Source organism: Rhagoletis zephyria, unplaced genomic scaffold (assembly GCF_001687245.7).
Source record: "Rhagoletis zephyria isolate East Lansing unplaced genomic scaffold, Rhagoletis_zephyria_1.1 Rzeph_scaffold_03733, whole genome shotgun sequence".
NCBI classification, from domain to species: Eukaryota; Metazoa; Arthropoda; class Insecta; order Diptera; family Tephritidae; genus Rhagoletis; species Rhagoletis zephyria.
The window spans coordinates 3,050-27,307 of record NW_016160816.1 but is presented as its reverse complement, the minus strand read 5'-3'; the positions used below and the strand labels follow the sequence as shown (position 1 = coordinate 27,307).

The window sequence follows — 24,258 nt, the reverse complement described above, 5'->3', positions numbered from 1 at the left end:
ATCACAGTTTCCATTATTTTGAACAAATACTGTAATATGGTAAGTGGGCGTAGTTATGAACCGGTTTCAAAACTTTCCAACACTTTTCGTAGTAATACCATGAACCATACGTTTAACGCTGTTATGAAGAGATTCGTTGAATGATTTTTGAGATTCAAAAATCGGATAATAGTGGGAGTGGCGAAAAAGCAATTTTTAATGATTTAATATGAATAAACCATAACAATATTTTTTAATAAATTGTTAAATTCATTTTTGCTCTTTACACATTAAAAAATGGGCGAGACCACTCCGTTTTTTACGAAATCGCTAACGCGTACCAAAAATTTGGATTTTTGGAAGTTGGTAACCGGTAAAAAAACCGATTTCATTTTTAGAGTAACCATAATAAATTAAACGGGTGTGATCACTCCGCTTTTCTAAAAATTGGTAACCGGATCTAAAACCCGGGTTTTTCGAAATTGGTAGCTTTTATACGAGTTTTGGTATTTGCCAGTGGTTAATTATTATAATATAAGCAAACTTCACAGTTCATAACTAGTTGTACTACATAGCTAAATGGGGTTTTACTCGTGTAACTTCAGATATGTATATCTACTGTTTTCTACTACTACTGTTTTCTGTTAACCTTTACCTCGATCTGGACTCAGGTAGCGCAGGTAGGCTTTATATCCTAGATAAGCGAAAATAGTTGCAAACTTTGGTGTAATTAGTTATATGTCCACCAACTATTTATGTATATACATATATACAACAACAACAAATTTGTTTTTGCACTTAAAATTTTTACTTCAGTTTAAAGCAATTATAAGTACATACATTAGTAACATTTACAACAATAATTATTGCATAATGATGTCAACAGCACTTTCACACTTAATGAAACAATACTAAAAACATTTATGTATCGCACACTTTACACCAACAACAACAAAATACATGCACTTAACACTTAAATATAGCAACAATAACAATACAACAAATAACTCGTGAAAATACTTTCGACTGCCAACTTCGCAGTTGCTGCTGCCGCTTTCGAAGCTGCTGGCTTAACGGATGTGGCGAATATGGCGCCAGCAACGACTAGCTCCAGGACTTATGTACCACACTGATGGTGTAGCCACCACACAGCTGCTTACACTGCACGCTGCGCTGCGCTGCCCACTTGGCGGCGTTGAAAAACAGGAGTGAGAATTCGTGTAAAACGCATAATACGAATTTCGGCAAGTGGAGGTGTGATTCCGGGGTGAAAGATGTATGTAGGTACATACATCGTGCAAACAAAGGTGGCATTGGTGGGGCTGTAGTGGTGTGTGAACTAAAAATGATGCGACCAAAGTGGGCAGTGCAAATACAAATTAATAAAAAAATTTAATTCCTGTGACTGGGCTGCTGCCAGAGCACTGTGTTTTTTTTTAGCTTTACGCATTTATTTTCTGAAATATTCGCTTTAACTTTGCATCTGTCAGAGCTGCAGTTTCTGCAACCCTTCTAGGCTTTTAACCAGGAATTTGAATTGCACTTGTTTTGAGCACTCGATATTGCAATTTTGGTCACTGTGTCTGACTTCACTTCACTGCACTTATATGTACACTTATTTTACATTACTTGGCTTGGCCGATTTGCTCGGGATATATATTCTTTCGTGTGTGTAGACATTGTGTGTGAATTTTGTTGCTGACGTTGGTAATTTGTGCTAGATTTAAATCTCGGCCTCGAGCAGGTGTAGCCATCAAACTTTGTTTTTGCAAACAGGGGTATGTGAGTGTGTGTACTTTAGGAAAATATCATTGAAAAAGTGGATGTTTCCTCAAGCGAATGAGGAAATTCCGCCTGTTTAATATAATGACTATTACAAAAATATTTCTAATTTATAAAAAAAAAATGTAGACGAGGGTGTGTGAAAATACATGTTCCTAGTTAAAGGGCTATCTGCAGTTCTCAAGAAAAATCTCAAGAAATATTTTTCGTTAGTTCTGCTGCATGAAAAAGTAATTAGCTGAAGCTGGCAAGTTTCTTGAAAAAATAAATACACGAGGATTTTTTTTTTGAGAGCTGCATACTGATTTCAGTAATTTTCACAGCCCTCAACTAGAAAACGAAAATTTTGAGGAAATGATTAGCAGCTTAAAAATACTTTAAAACAGAAAAATACATTTAAAAAGTTTTCAAAAAAACCCCAAACGCGCTAATTTATGGAAAAAAAACACCTTTTTATCGATGCATCAAGCCTTGAAAGTTTTGAAGAAGACGTAATTTTGGCTGCTGGGGCAAAAAATTTAAAATTTTTGTAGAGGAAGATAATTGCAAAGTTTTTTCATTTAGGGACCGATCAGGTCTAATGTACAATAAATTTGTAATACGATTTTGGAGGTGTGTTATTCTTATTAACTACAAGGTCATTTATTGTCAGATGGTTGACCAAGGAAAAAGAATAAAATAATAACGCCAAAGGTATCTTTTAGTGCCTAGTAGGTTATACTTATGTGTGTATGTATGTACATACATATGCATATCCATTCCTCAGTGGTAAACGCTTCTCACTTTGCACATCGATGACGCATGGCTATGCTCTAATTAAAATTCTTATTATTATTATTCTTCTTAATTAATTATTTTTAGTGGATAAATTACCTTTACAAAAATACCAAAAACGTTCACATTGCAGACAACGAATTTTTCGATTTTCGTCCACTTAGGCGGCACTGTGCGACGGTTCCTTCTGAGCTTTCGCAAAAAAGCATTAGAGGTATTCATATCTGCCTGCTAATAATGTTGTCACACGTATTTAGCGCCTAAAATGTGAGCAGGGTCTAACTGGCATTAAAGAAAAATTAGGTACAGCTTAAAATGCATTACTAGAGCCCGGGATTTTCGGGATTTGTAATTTGCAATGAAAGCAATAAAAGAAACTGCTTTCCTTGGCCAGTATTGGCTATATTTCTTTTTTTATTTAATAATTAATATTTTTTTATAAATGTTTAGCTCATTATTAGGGAAGACAAAAATATGCAAAAAAACCTAATTATAACATCATCAAAATGACTTCAAATATTAAAAATATGCTTGATATATACCCCAAAAATGAATGTGTATAGCGAAAATTTTTTCGATTATCGCATAAAAAGTTTTTGTACATACATACATATATGTATCGAAAATGAATGCTCTACGTCACAAGGCTTTGTTGGACAGCATTTGAAAGATGACAATTTGTCAGGTGAAAATATTGCAACATTCTATTGAAATGTTGCTTCACAAAAATATATTTTTGCTGATATTGAGAAATTACAATAGAGGCAGAATAAAACTCGCTGCTCAGTTCGCAACACACCTGGAAACTGTTAAACAGCTTTCGCTAAAATCGAAAAATTTTCATTGAATTTTTCAACAACCAAAACTGGTTTCACGCGAAACTTTGCTATTGGAAAACGACAGTCGAAAAAATTTTACTAGTCTTCTTTATGTCAATTAAACAAACTTAGTCAGCAACCCTGGCTATCTCCGCAAAGGTATTGTCAGACGAAATTATGCGAAAATTAAGTAACTTATTACCAAAATAATAATTTTTATGCATTTTTATGCTTTTCCGCCAAAATATGTATTTTGTATCATAATATGCATTTGCATATTTTTATCTTCCCCACTCATTATACATATAACACCACGCGATATTAAATTTTACACACAAATATCAACATATTCCCGAAACCATGGACCAAATATAGTAAAATTGCGTTTTTCGTTTATCACTCTGACGTCAGTAAATGTCCTTAAATAAGAAGTATTAAAGAGGAAATCCTGTAGAATTTAAACAGATTAAATTTTTTGGTGCAGAAGGGCTAGTAAATATTGAAAATTTCATTTTAAAATTGTATGCTTGAAATTTCGCAATATGTATTTGTTTTTGAAAAAAATTATATGTTAGGGACTTAAGTAAACTCGATAACATCCTCGAATTTCGTCCTTCTAACTTTATCATCTTAAAAAATTACCTATTCGTCCTTGTGAATCCAAAAAATTTAAAATTTTTTTAAATTCTAAAGAAATTTCCTCTTGCATTTGGTACTCATATTTTCATTCTGCATTGCATTAAATTTTTTAAATAATTTTTGGAATTAATCATATCTTTGAAATTACAAAGACCTTTAAAATAAATCCTGACGTCAGAGAGAAAAAATAAAAACGCAACTTTAAATAAAACAGTAGATTTCAAAGTCATTTATTTGTTATTTTTTTATGGTAGGAGAGCTTCTCAAACAATATTTATATGTAGAAGCAGTTTTTTGGATTTAAGTTATTGAAAAGTAATGAATACCTAAATCCCGGGACTAATCCCGGGATTGTGATAACGACATCCCAAAAATTCCGGGCTTAGAAAAATGTTAAAAAAAAAACATCCCTAATCCTCATATATGAGCAGGTAACGATGGTCTGAATAGATACGTTACATTTTTGTGTTTTCGATTATGTCCATGCTGTAAGATAACTCGTACAGATATTTATTCCATCTCCTTCGGTGCCCATCGTTACCCTGTGTTAAATTTTTGAAGCTTAATTTTTGTTTGTAGATACAGGTCCCTGCTTAACAATAGCGTTCCAACCCCGAACAACTTAAGGATTTTTAGCGCAGAGTACCCCTGAATTAAAGATAGCATATATCCTCATTGTAGAATCAGGTGTAATGAAAGAAGAGAAATTAGCTACTTATATATTTCTTGTTCGCCAACGTCTTAGGAAAAAAAGGAAAAGGCGAACTATGATGCCCCGTAAATTTCATTACAAATTTTATAAATTGATAGTCATTGATGATTTCTTCAGTTACTTTAAAACTCGGCGGAGGTGTTCTAAAGATAATATGCATGCATGTATTTAAAATGCTACCCAATAAGTAAAGGCTTCAAATCAGATAAAAATTATTTATATATATGTACCTTGAAATCGATATCTCTTAATAATAATAATAATAATAGATAGATTGGCCGAGCTTCTCCGCCGATTTGTGGCGTGCGCCTTGATGTTTTCACACAAAGCGGATATCTCTTAGAAATGTTAAATCTAATTAAATATTTGCAATTTCAATCACCATTTGTTTACCACGTGCTTATTCAGTGTACCTATGTATATACTCATTCATATCTACATACATATATTTTGGCGAATATCGATCGCTTTGCACAGGAAATAAATTCATATGTGTATGTACCTAATATGAACATTTGTACATCCCGATGTATCCGTACATAGTATCTACTAGCAGTGAAATGGGAACTTGACGTAGGGTGTGTGGCGGTGGACTGAAATACTTTATTAACCCAGGCCCTACTCCCACGCTTCCTTAAACATACACCTAAACATATGTATAAAGTTAAAAAAAAAAAATAAGTATTTTCCCACGTTGCGTTTTGCAATGTTGCGCAACAGTGGCGCCGAACAATGGCGTCAATTGGATGGCGGCACAAAAGAAGCGCCGCCACTTGCATGCAGCATCGCTCAATAATTGCATTTGAACGGCAATTACGCACAAACACAAGCTGATCTGCTGGGCACACATGCACACATTCATATACAATGCCAATTTGTGTACAAATGCATACCCTGTAGGAAAACCACGAGTTATGAGCTAGAATACTAAGTACCACTTAGGCCAATGCACAAATAGCGTTGAAATGCAAAAGGTAGAAGTTTTTAAATAGTTTAGGATGAAACGATTGAAGTGCACAATAAATACTCCTCACATATAGGGCCATAATAGTAGCGCTGTGATACCATATGGAATACTAATATCTTTCGATGCTATGAGCTCTGTCCACTGTCTTATTTCCCACTGTGAATCTATGCAAGGAATTCATTGAATGGTTTGCCAAGCCTCGTCTATGATCGTGCAACTACAACATTGGTCCGATGCGTAAACCTCTGGTCTTATGTCAAAAATATCAGATAAACTTTGACATTGTCTTAAAACTACATAATAAATAATACATATGAGTATTGGTCAAGATGTTTTATATATAAGAAAATCATATGCCACAATTATACCATTTTCCTCAATTACGATCGCGAATTACCCCATTCCCACGGGCCCATTCTTAATTCGATTTGACAGTTCTCTGAGTCTGCGTTTTGTTTTTGTTTTTCTTCGCTGTAAAATTGATGCAAAATGTTGGTTCTTCGTAAAAGTTTATAAGTTTCCGTAATGAATTAGGGATATACATACACATTGATAAACTTAACTTTTCGTTTTGGGAGCTAGTTTCGATAAATTTCCGATAAAATTAGAGACGGCATCGGTTTATTCGTAATTCGCATGGTAATTGGATCTGAATTACCAACAAATGAGGTAATTCGCTCTCAAAATTTTGTATGGCGCATTAAGTAATTCGAAGAGAAATTGGAGGGCGAATTACAATTGAGAGAGCAAACTACGTAATTGGGGTGCCATAGGAAAGCCGTATTAGAGAGGATTCGAATAGTTTTTTCGATAATCGGCACGACTACTTTTACATTGTACGATTAATACTATTTTGCAAATTATTTAATCTTAATTTGTAACAATATTTTTAAGCTGAGGTACATATTTCACAATAACTAAGGCTTACTTAATTTGAAAACCTCAACCGTCTCCAAGCCGACTTGAATCTGCTTTCTCAGAATGAGAAGGCGTAGCAGTCACGCAACGTCACAGTCCATATTCGCTAGAAGACAATTACATACATACATACGTTGCAGTTTTCACAATTTGAAGACAGATGACGCCTAGCTGCGGTGACCATTCCTATCGATATTGGCGGGGCAGTACCGATTTTGAGAAAATTGTCACGCTGAATAATTTTTAAAAGGCGGGACACGATTTTTTATATTTATACCAATTAAATACCGATGTGCAGTGTTTTCTTTATGAATTTAACAAGAATCTCCCTGTATTCTGGTCCAAAAACCATTTTCGGACAAACATAGCAGCACTTGCGTACTTATTTTCTATGATATTTGGTTATGTTTTATCTTGTAAAACTGGTATTCTCGTTATATTGCCATCTATCATCCTTGTCTAAATTTTGCTTTAAGGCTTTCATAATTATTTTTCAATTTTGCGTGGATATGAAAAAAATAAAAGCTGTAGATATATCGCACGTTTGAAATATAGAGACGTAACTCAAACTTTACGTTTTTTGAGATTTCATTATGCAATTAATAAGCTTAATAAGTACAATAGCCTCCGCCTAACAGATGACTTAGTTTCCCAAAAATGGCAAAGATATGTATCTCTCCATCTATCTTTTGGTATACCAACTGTATGAATTCATCAAACTTTGATTGAGTTTTGCCAAAAAACTGAAATTTTGAAATATTTCGTTATATTATTAAACGTGCGATATGGTATCTATACATTTTTGTGTTTTTTTTTCTCTTTTTGTTTTAAATAAAACTCGTTTAAAATATGCTATGTCTTTTTATTATAAAAACAAATTTATATGTCCGCATTCGATGCTTTAGAAATGTCCGCAGAAATCTGGTCACCGTACGCTTAGCGCATTACCGCACTTTAGGCCTCCATTCATGAACTAGTTTGGCTTTTCACTGCAGGGTCTTTTGCGCATTTCTTGCTGCAGCGTGCTTAATATTTTGTTGTTTTTCACACGGTTAGACATACCTTCTTCACATTTAGGTTATTAGATATAACGCGCTTTTAATGCACATCCATAACTCATACCACCCGTAGTGCCAAGGCTTGCGTACATACATACATACATACATATGCAGATCAATACCTACAGGCAGGCAAAAACTTATGCACCTAGTTTTGGTTGCCCTTGCCACTTGCAGCATTCCCAGTTCCGTTTCCGCAGGCGGCCATATTGCTGCACTCATCATGCCCTTCCATTCCATATCCCCCATCATAACCATCATTGCACTTTACCAACAGAATTGACGCCCACATTTTGTTGGCGTCACACAACGCTGAGCACTAAACTAATTAATTACTCCCCATATACTTTGCTCCACAGTTCAATTGCATGCAAAATGACGCCATCTCTCTTCCAAATGCTGTTATTGGCTGCTGCCTCGATAGGAATAGCGCAAACGCGGCATTTACTCGCCAAGGAATTGGCAAAACACCAAGTGACGTCATCACTGGGCACAAGGGTTGCTAGCGTTGAAACGCAGAGCATTCTCAAACATTACAACAACAACCACACGAGCTTTGCGGTAGAGGGCGCAAACGCCAGCTCAACACAGCAGCCGCAGCCGCAGCCAGCATTGGAGCATCCAAGGCAAGGCAAATTGAGGCTCGAGGACGACGGCAACGGCGTCGCTTTCACTGTCTACATCAGATCGCCGAAGAGTGTAGTTCAGGACTGGAGTTTGGTGTGCCAGCAGCTCTGCGGGTAAGTCTCAAAGTGACAAATAGTTCAGTGGAAAATGAAAGAAATTTCACTTCGGAGTTAAGTAAATTACATAAATTGAAGATGGGTGAAGTGATACGGGACAATTTTTTTTCTTAATTTTACGTGTGTGCTTTTGTGACAGTATGCAAAACTTTAGAGATTTTCAAAAAAGGCAAATTTCATGTAAAAGCGATAAAATATTTTGTAACTGCCAATATAATAAAAGTTGTTCAAAAAGTGTCTGTAAATCAAAAACTATGTGGTCTAATGCTTACCTTGGTGTGTTCTCTCGAATTTGCAGAGCTGGCCTGGGCGGTCCGCCGTGCGATGCCCACTGCCACAGCAGCGAGGAACCGTCGCTTCTACCAGCGTTTTCCGGCAACAAACAAAATATTTGCAAGGATCTTTGTAGACTACAGCTCGGTGAGTGATTAAACAAATAAATATATATTTTATTACATCCTTTGGTCATAAATTATACACCAATTAATATAATTTACAAAATACAAACAATTTAATTGTTAAAGTTGGCAAAGGCAAAATTGTGTAAGCCAGTGTGAAAAGATTTAGTTTACAGATATTTATAGCATCAGTTACGCAATGTGGTTTACATTGCAGGTAGTTATAGACCAACTCCAGCCAAAAGTCAAGCTTAGTTTTTCTAAAAACCCAGTAAAAAGTAAAAAAAGTTCGGTTCGGTTTTCAACTCGGATCAACAATTTTTGGTGAATTAAGGTTCGGTTAATTAGTAGAAAAAAGCTGTTAATTTGGTGCAAAACTAGTTTACGTTCCTTGTTTATATTCATCACATTATTTCCCAGCGTATGTATATTCTAGACCTGTGTTGGTTCAGTTTTATTATACAAATTTTACGAGATTATTTTGAAAACCGATGTTTTCCTAGCAACGAAACCAATTTTTTCTACAAGTTTTTGTACACATATACCCGTAACTAGATTTATAGATATGTTTTTCAAATGGCATGAAATATAACAGTTTCTCCAAGGTCACTGTGTGTATATTTATCCTAGTAAAGATTGAGGTTAGTTTTGATTAAAGGGTTATGAGAGAATCAGCTCCATTTTTTAACCGATTTCAAACAAGGAGGAGATTATCAGTTCGTCGGAATATTTTTTTGTATGTACGTTACCGCATAACTTTGGACCACGTTCACCAATTTCTATAACTCTTTTTTTTTTTTTTAGTGGTGGTCCCATACTAATTTGGTTTAGATCCGATCATTGGATCAGGAAGGAAATTAACTGTATTCCCAAATTTTTATATGAGATTTAAAGTCGTTTTTGTTTTTGCTAAAAATTATTTGTTAACCTAAAACTATAGAAAACAATTCTAAAAATTAAATGGGTAGCGGTAATTCAAATAGAATCACGCGTTATTTTGCCAAACTGCACGTATATATATGCATTATATATACGTATGTATGTACATACATATCTAGAAAGAAGAATCCACAAGCAGAACTCTCAGCAAAGTTTGTGCGTATATATGTATGTACGTGCATACATATTTCGTTATGAGGGTGGTTCGCAAAGACTGCCCAAAGCGTTTCGTTATAGCGGCAGGAGGGTGGCTCGAACATATCGCTTGCCATAATTTCATACAGGTAGTATATGAAAATAGTGCTTAGGGGCCTGTATGATTGTCAGTAAATATAAATGTTTGTTCGCTCACTTGGCGGATTTATTTGCATCAGTAATAGTGAAGCACAGCTTCTACACCCTCGTTTATTTTGGAACCGATCGTGTAAATGTACGTTGTATTATCTACTACATCAGATATCAAACATATATGCACATTAGTGTCGTCCACAAATTGTTAAGTCGGAATATTAATGCTCTCACCCCCTAGGATTGTTCTATATCGAAAAAATATACTCCTATTTTTATTTTCAAATCAAAAAATATTTTAAGATTTCCATGTATTTTTTATGGGAAAAAAACAACTTTTCTGAGAAATGGTAAAGAATTCTTGAAAATAGATATTTTTCGATCGGAAAACTTTGGTTCTCTTCAGGAGACTTCTAACAACAATACCCAATTATTTGTTAAATAAATAATTATTAAATAATTATAATTAGGTATTATGAATGGGAATCTCCGGAAGAGAAACAATCCTAGGGGGTGAGAGCATAAAAATTCCGACTTTACTTTTTCACATGAATTTTTGGACCACCCTAATGTACATACAAATTTTTAAAATCGCTATCATGAATCAATAGCATATCCAGCCAGCAATCAAATAGCTAGCATTACTCTCTATAGACAGTTGGAAGCGAAAATTTAGAAAATCAATACACCAGCAACTTGCCTTAGTATCCCACAAGAATTTCATATTACCTTCCCGTTTTACAATTTTCATGAACAGGTGATCAAAGTTGCAACTGCACGGCTGACGATGTGGCCACTACTATGTCGCAAAACACTACGAACTCCCAGTACGAATGGGGCAATGTAGTCTGCAACAGCTTTTGTGAACATTCCAGAGAAACATTGACCGGCTGTAGCAGCTGCATGGAGGACGACGGGGAAGTGCAGGTTTCGATGCGATCCACGGTGGAAACAACAACACCAGACTGGAAGGAGTTGTGTGTCGCTTTATGTAAAACTGGCGATGGCGGGTCTTTGTGCAATTGTGATTTGGCGCCGTTTTTTTAAAGATCTAGCAGGGCGCGAGCACGGGTGGGCAACATTAAACATTCGGATGTTTGAAAACAAGCTGGCAAAGAGACTCAAAGGGGGTCGTTCCGTTCCTACCTGTGAAATGTTGCTGACTTTTAGCTGCTCTGCGAAGTCTCTTAAATGAAATTTATTTCGACGACAACACTTTATAGTTAGTATATTGTTAACTGTTTTAATTGGCTTAACTTAAGGTATGTTATTAAAGAAATAAACTACATCTCATACATACATACATACATGTGAGAATAATTTATGTTACAGACTTACAGAAATTGTAACTCAGTTAAATTTTCATGGTTAGAAGAAACTTTAGCCAATTCAAGTTGCTTTCGTTTGTTCAGTTTATGCAGTACATAGATACATACATAAATATGTAAAGCCCAGAAGGTGTGGCAAGCGTTGCATGAGAGTGAGAAAGTAGACGTGTCAAATTAAAATAAAAAGTGAAAAAAAAAACTAAATCAACTAATCCCTATGCGAATCAATTAATTTATAATTAATTTGAATTATAGTTAAAGGAAAGAGAGAGAGTGTTTAACTAACGAAAATATACTACAAAAACAATTATAGACATAAAGCTGCAGTATATACTAGAAGAGGCGTAGACGAATATACATATATACATATTTATATATATACATACAAACACATATCCATGGCTAAATGCTTATATACATACTACATCTATACATACATATATAAGGTGCTTTCCATGCATAACATACATACTTACTCGCATACATACATACATATCTAATCCAGAGTTGTCGAGTTTTTCCGTTCAAGTTGTTGTTGCACAATTTTCAAACGAAACTAACAAAGAAAAAATTTGAAAAAAAATACAACAACAAAATCACCAAAGGGCTTCCAGGATGCCAGCCTGGAATTTTTGAGTCTTGTCTCTTAAGGGCAAGCAAAAATCCAGCTGGCATACAAAACTCACAAGTGTAGAGTGTAAAAGTAGGTTAATAAAACTAAACGTGTTAAAAGTGCGATGATTCGAGATTTTGTGCAACAGTGAAAACAAAACAAAAAAAAAAAACGAAAACAAAAAGAAAACAATAAATTATTATTTGATCTTTTTTAATGGTTTTCATTGGATTGGTACACATTTTTGGGCGTTTCTCTTAAACTTGAATAAAGGGGGAAACTCGAGACTCGACAAATATTACAACCATGCCATAGTTTCGAGCTTTTTGAAATTTTCGAAACATTTTTCAGTTTAAGGGAATGCACTTAATATTTTATTTGTGTTCAGCAACTATCTGAGACGGTAGATTATTTTACTTTGGTAAAAATCAAAATAGATTACAGTAACTAATTTTAATTTTTACAAATTTTTTTAATTTATTTGCTAAAAATATTTTAAACCATTCTATTACGAAATTTTGCACATATAAATATGTATAAAAAAAGTATAGAAAAAAAAAACTAATTTTAATTTTTACAAATTTATTTAATTTATTTGCTAACAATTTTAAACCGTTCTATTACGAAATTTTGCACATAAATATGTATAAAAAAGTATAGACAAAAAAATGTATAATCAAAAAAAAAGGTCTATTATTTTAGCCAACAAGCTGGAGTAAGCTTATAAACAGTAAATAAAAAACAATTTTGTAGTACTATTAAGCTACTTTGGAAGAAAAAAAAAAAAAAAAAAAAACAATAATTATAGTAAGTAGGAATTAATGGAAATCAGAAAATCGTTTTGGAAGACATTTTTCATTTCTACGAAAAGTAAGCTTTTCGGAAAACTTGTGAATTTTAAAATAATTATGCCATTTTAAATTTTGGAAGACAAAGCCGTGAACTTGAATATCTTTGACCCAAGCAAAGGTAAAACTTGTATATTCATACACTCATAAATAAATGCAAAAACCTAGAAAAAAAGCTTAAGGGGGATTACACAAAAAATATTAAAGTAACTTAGCCAAATTATTAAAATATCAAAAATATATATGCGTACATATAAATAAAAAAAAAAACGCAATACTTATAAATTTTAACCGTTAAATGTATAAAAAAAACAAAAACAAATTAAAATTTTCATTTCACTTCGATGAAAGCTCAAACCAATAGGCACGCAAAGCTTTCCGCCAACTGCCGCGATTACGATCCCCAGCAGGCGGAAGAAGCAAAGCGGGTGTTTTAATTTGGCTTAAATCTACGCTGTGACTGACAATAAAGGCAAATTCTTGAGGCGAACACACTCCTGTGGCTTCCTCATAGCCAATGTCCGGAGGAGGAGGAGGCGTTTGCAGAGAATTTCCATTTCGACATAGCGCAAACTAATACACACACAAATACCCAATAAACATAAAAAAAAAACTATTTAAAAAAAATGTGTAAATGTTAGCTGCATATGACTAAGTAAAGTAAGACAACGCATACATACGCATATACATACTTCTATGTGAACGTAATAAGTTTGTAAAAAATCATTATTTAAGCAGATCACAACAATGGCATTCAAAGCAAATAGCAAACGCAATAACTTAGCATAAATCTTAAATGTAAAAAAATAGAAAGTACCTATTTACATACCAACCAACCCATTTTTGATTTTAAAATTTTTTTTAGCGTTTGTCCACAATTTTACGGAGGCAAAGTTTCAGAGCACAGCCAAAGAGATAGTCGAGAAACAATTTTTGATGTCGACAACATTTTATGACCCAACATATTTACTATAATGTCAAAAAAAAAAAACAAAAATGAAAAGTTAAAGGAAATTTAACTCTTAAAATGCACACTAACTTAACTCATTCGTTTTCAATTTCAGTGTAACTGTTTAAAGCACTTAAACAAATCCCGAATGCACGCACCCTTTATCCCGATATAATATATGTATATGTAAACTTATGTATTAAATCAATAAAAAAATATCATTTTCACTTTAATTATGCACTTTGTCTGTTGATTATAGTAAATACATATGTATGTAATTGAAAAATGAATGTATTTGAACTTGTTGTAATTGTATTGTAATCTAATTGTAGTTAACTGCCATTCGACTTTGTTTTTCTCTCGAAAGAAATCGTTTAGTCCGAAGCAAGTCAACTTAGTTGTTGTCCAAAGGAAGTTATCTTCAAATTAATTATATTATCTTTAAAAGCAAAAATAAATAAATAAAAACTTTATAAATACATATGTGTGTGTAGCTGATATACATAATAAAAATAAAAGTCATGCATATGTATAAAAAAATAATTGTCCTTTTTGTGACTACACAACACAAAACTAAGCAAATGAAGAGTGTGGAACGAAAGGAGGAGTGTTACAAAAATCTGTTTGCCTATTAATTCATATACAACAAGAAAAATATATAAAACGAGTAAAAGTTAATAAACAATTACATAGTTGAATGTTGTGAAGTCAGATGCACTCGTTTTTTTTTCATTTCTTATTAGCGTTTTTTGGTAAGTGTTTTTACAGTGTGTAACAGGGTGGTCCCACCACATTTTGCTTAAAATTTGTTCGCGAACTTATTGACGAAGGTAAAGTAAAGCCATTTGGGTGTCCCTTGATCAATGAACGAAAAAACAAGTAGATCAACCGACGAGCCAACATTGACTCGGATCGCTACCTTGTTGCAGCCAAGGTCCGCATGTGCGCCTCTGTGCAATGAAGAGCGTGCGTCAGGCAACGCGGCAAAAGTTCGACATCGAGAAGCTGCAGTCACAACAGACAGCCGAGAAATTTGGCAATCGACTCTCAATTCTGCTAAAACAAGAAACTGTTCATCGAGAAGGAGGAATTCATCTTCCAATCTCTTCGTGCCGCCCACGCAGGAATAGCTGGTATGACCAAGAGTGCCGTGCGGCTGCTGCAAAGAAATACCCATCATACAAAGCCACCCAGCAGCCAATAGCTACGCGAGCGGACGTGGAACGATACCGGGAGATGAGTAGGGAGGAGAGATGTCTGTTGAAAAGTAAGAAACGAGAGGCAGAAATACGCGATTTCGAAGAGCTTGAAATGCTGGCAGACAGGAATAAGGCTCGAAAACTCTATCAAAAAATAAAGGAACAATAAAATTGTTTCAAGACCGTGGCTGGTTCCTGTAAAGAGAGCTGAAGATGGAAATCTGGTAACAGAAGTCCATGGTACACTTGACATGTGAAGTGAACACTACTCAACGTTTCTGAATGGCGACACATGTGACGCGATCGATGAGCGAGAACCCGAACCAATGTATAGAGACGAAGGTCACCTTCCTCCACTTGGCCAAGATGAAGCAGAATTTCGTTTGATGAATACACGCCCGAAGATTGGCATCTCAGTGTACTTTGTCCAATCCACAAGAAGGGAAATCACGCATACCGACGAAGATGGAATGACGAACTGTACGAGCTTTTTAACGGCATGAACATGGGTAAGCGATGACGGCACGCTCCGGGGAAAAGATCCTTTGACTTCGCACCCATGCGTGGACGACGAAAGCAGGGGCACCCGCGAACACAATGGAAGGACCAAGTGCAGAGGGACCTGTCCGCACTTGGGATGAACAACTGGCGCAAATCCACAAAGGAGAGAGGCAACTGACGAAGCTTTTTGGTCACGGCCCAAACCGACAAACGGTTGTGGTGCCGAATAAGAAGAAGAAGAAGAATAAAGTATGGGCTGTCTAAACCGAGTAACACAAGTATGTGAAACTTAATTTAAAAACAGTTTTATTGAGCTTTATGCCGCTATTGGTTTTTAGGAAAAATTATATAAAATTAGAGAACCAGACACAAAAGTTCACAAGAGAGAAAGTAGCTCTCTGGCATTCCGCCAACTCCAGCACGCTAGCGTGATCAATAAGCAGAGTGTAAATGTTAGGCCTTCAAGTTTAGCTCTGTTATTTTTCGCTGAAGTGGCGATCGACCAAGTTGTAGTGTTTACCCTCGCTGGCGCCTTATTGATTTTGGCCATAATTTTAACGGAATTCAAAGAGGATAATAATAAATTAGTGAAAGATTCAAGTGGATATAGCGTTGGAAAGCAGAGCAAAATAATGACCAGCTTCGTCAATGTACCAGAAGGAAGTGATTTTCCACTAGAAAATCTGCCATATGGCGTATTCTCAACAAATTCAAATGTAAGTTATCCCTAAAATTTTAATGGCTATTTAAACTACAAAAATATTTTTGAGAAATATTTTCAAATATGTAACTGAACTGTTTTCGCTTGTCCTGCTTGACCTGTTGACTGCAGCAGTACTGAAGGGATGTATTATGCGGGCATCTATTATTTATTTTCTTTGCCCTAATATTTATGAGAATATTTATGAGTATTTTTTTATCTTTTCAGCCCCGCATGCGTATTGGTGTAGCCATCGGCCAGCATGTGCTCGATCTTGCCGGGGTAGCACAACTTTATCCACTCGAAGTGCAGGTATTTTCCACATTTTAATTTAAGGTTTCAATTCTATTGCAATTTATTATCCATGATTTCATCGGGATGAGCTCAACTCAGATTCGTTGAATTTGCTGAGATAAGTCTTGGTCACTCGACGTGGAGCGTAGTGTGGGAGCGAACACGCAAGTTACTGCGTAAGGTTTCCACACTGGAGGAAAATTAAGTACTGGCTGAAAGGTATGTGAAATTTGCGCTCGCTCCCTTACAGTTATCTTAAAAATTTTTTAACTCTGTTATTCCTCATTTAAAGCGTTCTTTTTCCACAAGCGGAGTGCGAGCTGCATCTGCCAGCTAATATCGGGGACTACACGGACTTCTATTCGTCCATTCATCATGCAACCAATGTTGGCATCATGTTCCGTGGCAAGGAGAATGCATTGATGCCGAATTGGCGTTACATACCAGTTGGCTATCATGGACGAGCCAGCTCCATTGTGGTCTCCGGTACACCTATTGGACGACCTTTGGGACAAACTTTGCCTGTGGATGGCCAACCACCTGTTTTCGGCGCCTGCAAGCTCTTAGACTTCGAATTGGAGTGGCGTTCTTTTTAGGCGGCCCAGGGAATCAGCTGGGTGAACGAGTTTCAGCTGATGATGCGTGGAAGAATGTCTTTGGTTTTACGCTGATGAATGACTGGAGTGTTCGTCCCGGCGATTTAATGGCGTCTGGCACCATCAGCGGTGAGTCGGAGGACTCGTATGGATCCATGTTGGAACTAAGTTGGCGCGGTTCAAAGACTATTAGCTTAAACGGTGGCGCCACGCGAAAATCTCTACAGGACGGAGACGAGGTGATTATTCGTGGGCACTGCGAACGAAATGGTGTGCGAATTGGATTTGATGCGCCGGAAAGGTCTTGTCTGCCATTCCACATTGAAGAGCTCAGTTCACTTTCGTTAATATTTATATGTTGTTTAAAAAGTAGTAATAAAAGTTTTTATTAAATATCTATTTACATAAATATATGTTTGTTGTGTATACACTTGAATACTCTGACAAAGTCAATTACTCGGGGTTACTCTGGATAAGAGACTAAGTTGGAATTCTCATCTAGACAAAACTCTTAGCAAAGCCACCCGAGCCAAGTGGGACTGTCAAAGGCTTTTCGGTCGGACATGAGGTCTAAACTCCAAACTAATAGAATGGTTATACCGAACTATAATCCGTCCGATTGTAACTTATGTCCCAATAATCTGGTGGCCAAAAACGCTGCAAAACACTACCGTTTCACGTCTGAACCAACTCCAAAGGATGGCTCTACTGTCGGTGACAGGAGCAATGACAACGAGTCCAACCGCGGCCTTGGAATCGGCTCCTTGGCTGGACCCCACTCCACCTTTTTGGCCAAGCAGCAGCAGCAGCTTCGAGGAATACGCAAATGCAAAATTCTGACAGTACTCTTAAGAACAAGACACAACACAAAGGTATTTTGAGCAAAATACCAGGTCTAGGCATCTGCGAGATCTCCGACGATATGCCAAAGGAAATCTGCTTTGGAAGGAAATTGCAGGTCAAAATTCCGGACCGATATGTCTGGTGAAATGGTTTACCAGGATTAGATCCCAGATATATACACTAGTACACAGACGGATCAAAGATGGAGGACAGAACAGGAGCGAGAGTCTTTGGACCTGCCAACAAATTTCCCATCGCAATGGGTACTCGGTCCACGGTCTTTCTGTCTGAGGTACTAGCAATCTCAATTTGCGCCAGACTGAACCTGGAGCCAGGCAAAGGGCTTTGACACTATTCAACTCTTGTCAGCAAGGAACACGGTATTACTATTCTGGGTACGAGGACATTGCGGAAGGCACTCTTGAATTCAGCCTTTTGCTTGTTAAATTGGAGTCGAGTTTAGGATTTGAGGGCAAGTAAAGACGAGTGCTTTAATAATGGGGCATATTATTGCCCCCAATATGGAATTCACTCGGATTAATAACTATGCAAATATAGGCATGGCTTCGTAGACCCATCTTCTTTTTGTGCTGCAGAATGTAGCTTTAAAATCGGAAAAAGGTGGTGTATATACATACATTGGTTTATCGAAGGCATTTGCGGGATACTAAGTTCTACTGATAAGGTTGTGGTTGTTGTTGTAGCGGTCGGTTGATATCTCAGTCGTTGTCGTCAAGCTCCACTAACGGCAGCCCTAAGAAGCGTGCATCCTCAATAAGGTCGGTCCACAGACAGAGGCGTTAGGGTTGTCGGATTTTCCGGGCATACGAAGAGATGTTTCGAGTCATGAGGTGTCTGTCCGCATGCCGGACGCTCATTTGGTACATCTGCGTTTAGTCTCCTCAGGTATGAGTTAGGCTATTGTGGTTCTAGTCTTCCGACGCAGATGAAGCACCGACTCGTCAATGTCCGGTGGTTGTGCGCCTAGAACGGCATTCACAGGTCTGGAGTCTACATGACTCGATACTGACTCCCTGTGAATGCCGTTCAGGGCCTGTCGATAAGCTGACGGGTCCAGAGGTTCGTAGAGATGCCTCCTGACGTGCTTGGGCGAGGTCTCGTCTGCAAGCAGTTAACCATTAGGGTGACCACGTCTATGGCTCCCAACAAGAAACTGCTTGCAGAGCATTGTGTTGTGTTCTTTGACCGGGAGCAATTTCGCCTCGTCGTGCAGGTGGTGTTCTGGCGACATCAGAAGGCATCCAGTCGGTGTCCGTACTGCGGTGTTTCTACTGATAAGGTCGAATCCGTTGGTTGATGAGGCGATTTGGCTTTTTCCCAGACTCATCCCTAGGGCCTTCTAAGGACTATTGAGAATATTGATAGTTGGCGCAAAGAGCAGGATCTCCCTTCTTGTGCATTTGCGAAGTTTACTGAAATTCAAATCTTCAGGCATGTATTCATCAGACGAAATTGCGCTTAACAGGTTTGAACAACTCAGCCGGTATTCGGTCTGATAGAGTGGAGGGACGTTAGGTTTGTTCCTATACATATTCTTCTGCGCTTACAATCTCAAATGTACTCTGAAGTCTGTTACTGAACATCCCAAATAAGAAGAAAAGTTTTATCAAGAGGGAAATACAGATGGAGATAAACGAAGTCAATGTTATTGTTAATTCCGAAATCTTGTCTAACCGATAACCGGTTCATTTCTGCCGGAATTGCTGTATCTGATGGTGGACAAGCTTAAAAGCGCGCCTGAAAGTTTTCTTTTCAAACTTTTACTTGCGACAGGGTGACTGCATGATGGCTGGTAGCTTTTGCTGCGCAAAATTCACAGAAGCATGTATGGATTAGCAATTGCCCTTTTTAGTTGAGCACAAGCTGCTATCGAATAGATGCTTTGCGAGAGTGGACAGTAAAAATAAGAGCGAAAAGTGGCGAGATACGGAGAGCATGCATTACTGCGCCTGCTCCCAACTTACACCACACCCCTCAACTACCCGCGCCACATGTTAGAGTTTGCCTAAGCAAGCAACGAGTAAATTCCTCTGGCTGGCTGACTGGCTATTCAACTCCAGCATGAAATCGCTGGCACGGCAAACAGTTGAAGACGAACAGCGTCGACGAGCGCAGGCGAGCAAGTTTTAAAAAATCACTGGCGCCGGGTAATTGTTTAGTCCGACAGCAACAACAAAAAATCCAACCATAATCTATATATACATATATATATATATACATGTATACTCGCACTATAAAAGCAAAGAAAAAAAAACAATGAAAACAGTGAAATAATAGCATAAAGTAATCGCACGATTTCGCATCAATAAATGCAGATAAATACGCCGCAGACGAAAGCTGAAAATTTGTATGCAAAACGCGAAACAAACGCGAATGAACAGTAAAAGTGAGTGCAAATAGTTGAATTTTTGCAAATGCCAATTTCTTATCAGCGATTTGTTTTATACAAAATCGATAAGCACTGTTGGCAAAATTTGTACGGATTGCATCTAACGCAGCCCAAGGTTTTTTTTTGTTTTTAATCTTGTTCGAATGTGAACGAAATACGGGTATACGATTTTTTTTTTGAAACGTTTGGAAAAATCAATTCTTTGCTACTTCACTCGCTTGCCGACGCAGCAGTCACAGCTGTTGGCGTCGCGGTCGCAGTCACTGTCTCTGCTGCTGCCATTAGTTTTGCCGCTAAGGCTGTCTGTCACCACCACCCCGCCATGTATGCCTCGTCGTCGTAGCGTCACATTGAGTGGCACATTGTGTAGCAAACCGCCACCAGCAGACTGCAGCCAGCCAACCAACCAACCACCCACCACCCAATCGTTTGCGCGACGCTTGGTTCTTTCCCCGACCTGGGGGTATATGAACTGAGGAAAGGAAATGCCCCCCACACTGTGACGCTTTAGAAGGCACCTTCGATGGTTGCAATCTGGCTTTGGTTCGCAGTGCACTGTTAAGTGTGTTTGGCGGTCGGTCGCTGCCCAGGAGCCAGGCTCTTGAGACGAAGTCTGCTGTCGCAAATGTTGCAACTGTCGTAACGGTCGTACGCCACTAGACTGGCGCTTTAAATGACTGAGTGGCTGTCGAAAAGACGTTTGTATGTGCAGACGCTGAGGGGGGTTAAGATGGCGACGGTGAAGTTAACAGCTATGTAGAAAAGTGCAATACAAAGCGGCACAAAGAAAATGTTGCAAAAGTCAAGTCGCTGAGAAGACGCACCCCACCGGGAGGCTTGTTTTCTATGCCTATGTATTACACAAGCTAGGCGTTGGTAGGCGAAACAAGCGTAGACCCAAACAACAATGGGACATGCCATTGCATTTTTTGCGCGCGTGTTTGTGTGTATGCTTGTGAGTGTACAATTACACACCGACAATAAAGGTAATTAAGTGACGGAGGTGTCTGAATAAATGCTACAATGTATCTACATAACGTCCATCCCTAAATTGGCGCGTCAAGCGGCAAGCAACTGTCAAAAATCCTCATGTCCATACAATTTTTATGAGCAAATGGAATTTTCATTTTTGTCGGGGCGTTAAGTGTTGAATTTGGATGCCGAAGACGGAAAGAAAGAGAAAGAACAAAAAAGTGAAAGAGGAAAAGAGAATAAAAACGAGTGGGAATGAGAAAACGTCAAAAGTTTCTCCGCGCTGATTTGGGGATAGCGCGCGCTGACACTCGTTGACGACAATGGAAAACGCAACGCTTAGCGCTAGAATTTAGGGACGGCAGTAAGAGACAAGCGCAAGCGAAGTTCGGGGAGTATGTACACTTGAGAACCAGTTTTTTAAACATAGCTTTCGCAACGCTTTTGCTTTGCATGTCAACGCTGCACACACGCTTAGCCTCGGTAGATATTGCGAAATTTCTTCTTTTGCTAATCATCTCTGGATTGCATTCGCTTGTCCCTCATTCTACACATAATACAACCCCTTGAAAGTGATTAAAGTTCATTGATTCGATATTCGAGTTTCGTTACAAAAAGCAAATAAAATCACAAATTGTGAATGCAGTGCCAAATGGAAGCAACCGTACCGAAGAAACAGAAACAACTAAAAAAGGTAATCTGTTATGAAAATGTGTGCGAAGAGTGTGCAGCTAGCACCTACACAAGTGTAATCAAAAAATCAGTAAACAAAGAAGAACGTTCTTTGTTTTGCGTTTTTTATGAGCTTTTGCGCGCACTTTTAATTTTTTTAATTTTTGCCTTTTTTTGTATAAGAAACCTTTACATTCCAATTTGGCACGAATGTGGTTCAAAGTCCACAAACTGGTAATAATTTCGCATAACTATCTTTTGGGAATGAGGGTGCCTAAATATGTACTAGAGGTGTTCCTTGGGAATGTCATCTCATATGTATGTATATAGTTAAGCTAGCCATATAGCAGTCACAGCAGCAGGAAAAAAATAGCCTTGAAATAATTTCGTCTAATATAAATGAATAATCTTTCAACCGAGATCAAATATGTAGATAGAAATCTGGAATGGAAGCGCTCTAAATGTCCGTATAACAGCTTCATATGTACAAGTAAAAACAAGGGAAGTTAAACCATTTATTGTCGATACTAAGATCAAATATTCCATCTGACGATTTCTACGGAAAGTTCAACATAGTCTTAATACTAGGAAATTTCCACTCATCCAACGTGTTCTGACACCAAGTTCTCTATAAGGAACCCCGTGAGGAACAGATGGAAAAACGCCACAGGGCTAGACTCGGAATCCGACGCTACCTTTACTGAGGTTTCGTGCACAAGCAACATATGGGATGCATCCCAGTAAAGTCGAACTAAACCACTGTCTTCATTGTTATTGTTGCCGTTGTAGCAGTTGTCGTTCATTTCAACTAACGGTAGGATCAGGAAACTATGCTCGTGAGAGTAGGAGCAAAGAGAAATAGTGTTTAAGTAGCTAAGTGGGTTTAAGTAGACATTGAATCTGAACCGTAAGTGTGCCAGAGCTACGCAAATCCCTCTAGACAGCTTAAACTTTTCGCCTGCTATAGATGGTAGTGGAAATCTGGTGATGATGATGGAGTGAGAGTTTCTAAAAATGGTGGCTGGCTGACGATGAGGGCATGTAAATGCCACAAGTAATCTAAATTTTATGTCGCTAATTGGTGATAAATTTCGAAAGTATTAAGGCCCCAGAGGTCTCCATTACTGGGGAAATAAGATCTATTGCGCGATAAGACTTTGCTCTGTGAGCTGACGCGCAAACCCTAACGATTTTGGCATAAACACCCATAGTCTGTCCGGGTTTTGGAGGCTTTTACCTTTCCGATGGCCACCCGAAATTCATTGCTAAGTAATTTGGTTTTAAGAGGTTATTGGTCTTATCCAATAGCTCGCGCGTATCTTCGGTTTAGAGGAGGCATAATCGCAAAATGTAATTTATACCCTACCATCGCGCTTCAGCGATTGGACAGGAACCTCATGATCGACCAAATTTTACCAACATAGTATGAGCCACACTAGAGACGCAATTGCAAGTCTTAACTTTTGCTAGTTAAAAAAAAAAATCCAAATATCCATGTTGGGATCTCCTTGGCGTCGATGGTCAGCTTGAGGTGGAAGATTTGGGCGAATTTTCGCGAGTCTACTGGAATCTCAACCATCGACTAGCCGACCAATGAAGTTCTCTTTCATTAATGTAAGTAGTACGACCTACTCTGACATAAAGTATTAGAGTTTTAGTGTACCACGGCTATACCACTTTGCGAAAAGACTCATAAATATCATAAAATAAAGATAGACCTTGGAACTTGTCAGACAAAGTGATTTCTGTCACAGCTGCAGAACAAAGAAGAGGATAAAGTGGAGATCATCGCGCACTATTTTCAGACGGGGGGTATAAAAAATTAATTATTTCATATTTGTAAAAAATATTAAAAGGTAAAAATAAAATAGTATGTAGTCCGCTGACAAATTAAAACAACAAATTGTTAATCAGAAAATATAATCAACTTATATGCTCATATAACTTACGAGTACCGTTAACTTCTTCTTGATCAAATGATCGGCACTAAACCAAATAATTACCGAAAATGGTTCACCCGAACCAAAGTTATCCTTTAACCTTCATAAAAAGTATATATTCCTATGTATTGAAAACCTCCTCATTTTTTTGAAGTGGGTTAAAAATAGAAATTAAAATTCTAAACTTTTTTACCCACTCCAATCCATGCTGTCACTCGCAGGTATGCATATGTAGACCGATGCAGCTATCAGCAATATTATATCAATTTGTGTTATAGTAATGACTCATACGTATTTAATCTTATTCAAGGCCACAGTGGGTTCGTTTAAGCCTATATTTACATATATATCTACATAACATATGTATTATGCGTATGT

General features: G+C 37.4%; 2 protein-coding genes across 2 annotated transcripts in view; one reads left to right on the top strand and one right to left on the bottom strand.

Annotated features, from left to right (window-relative positions):
* The window catches only part of LOC108369548 (glutamate decarboxylase-like), a gene marked incomplete at its 3' end in the record, with an annotated part of 34,103 nt that extends 25,368 nt beyond the window's left edge, over window positions 1-8,735 (bottom strand). The window contains exon 1 of the mRNA XM_017624673.1: window positions 8,663-8,735. The remainder of the gene's footprint in view (window positions 1-8,662) is intronic.
* Window positions 8,736-16,085: 7,350 nt separating this feature from the next.
* Window positions 16,086-17,368, top strand: LOC108369547 (fumarylacetoacetase-like). Its single transcript, XM_017624671.1, is given in 7 exon segments — window positions 16,086-16,169; window positions 16,382-16,465; window positions 16,537-16,563; window positions 16,566-16,666; window positions 16,740-17,026; window positions 17,029-17,328; window positions 17,331-17,368. Coding segments are annotated over 7 exon segments (921 nt in total).
* The last annotated feature ends 6,890 nt before the right edge of the window (window positions 17,369-24,258 follow it).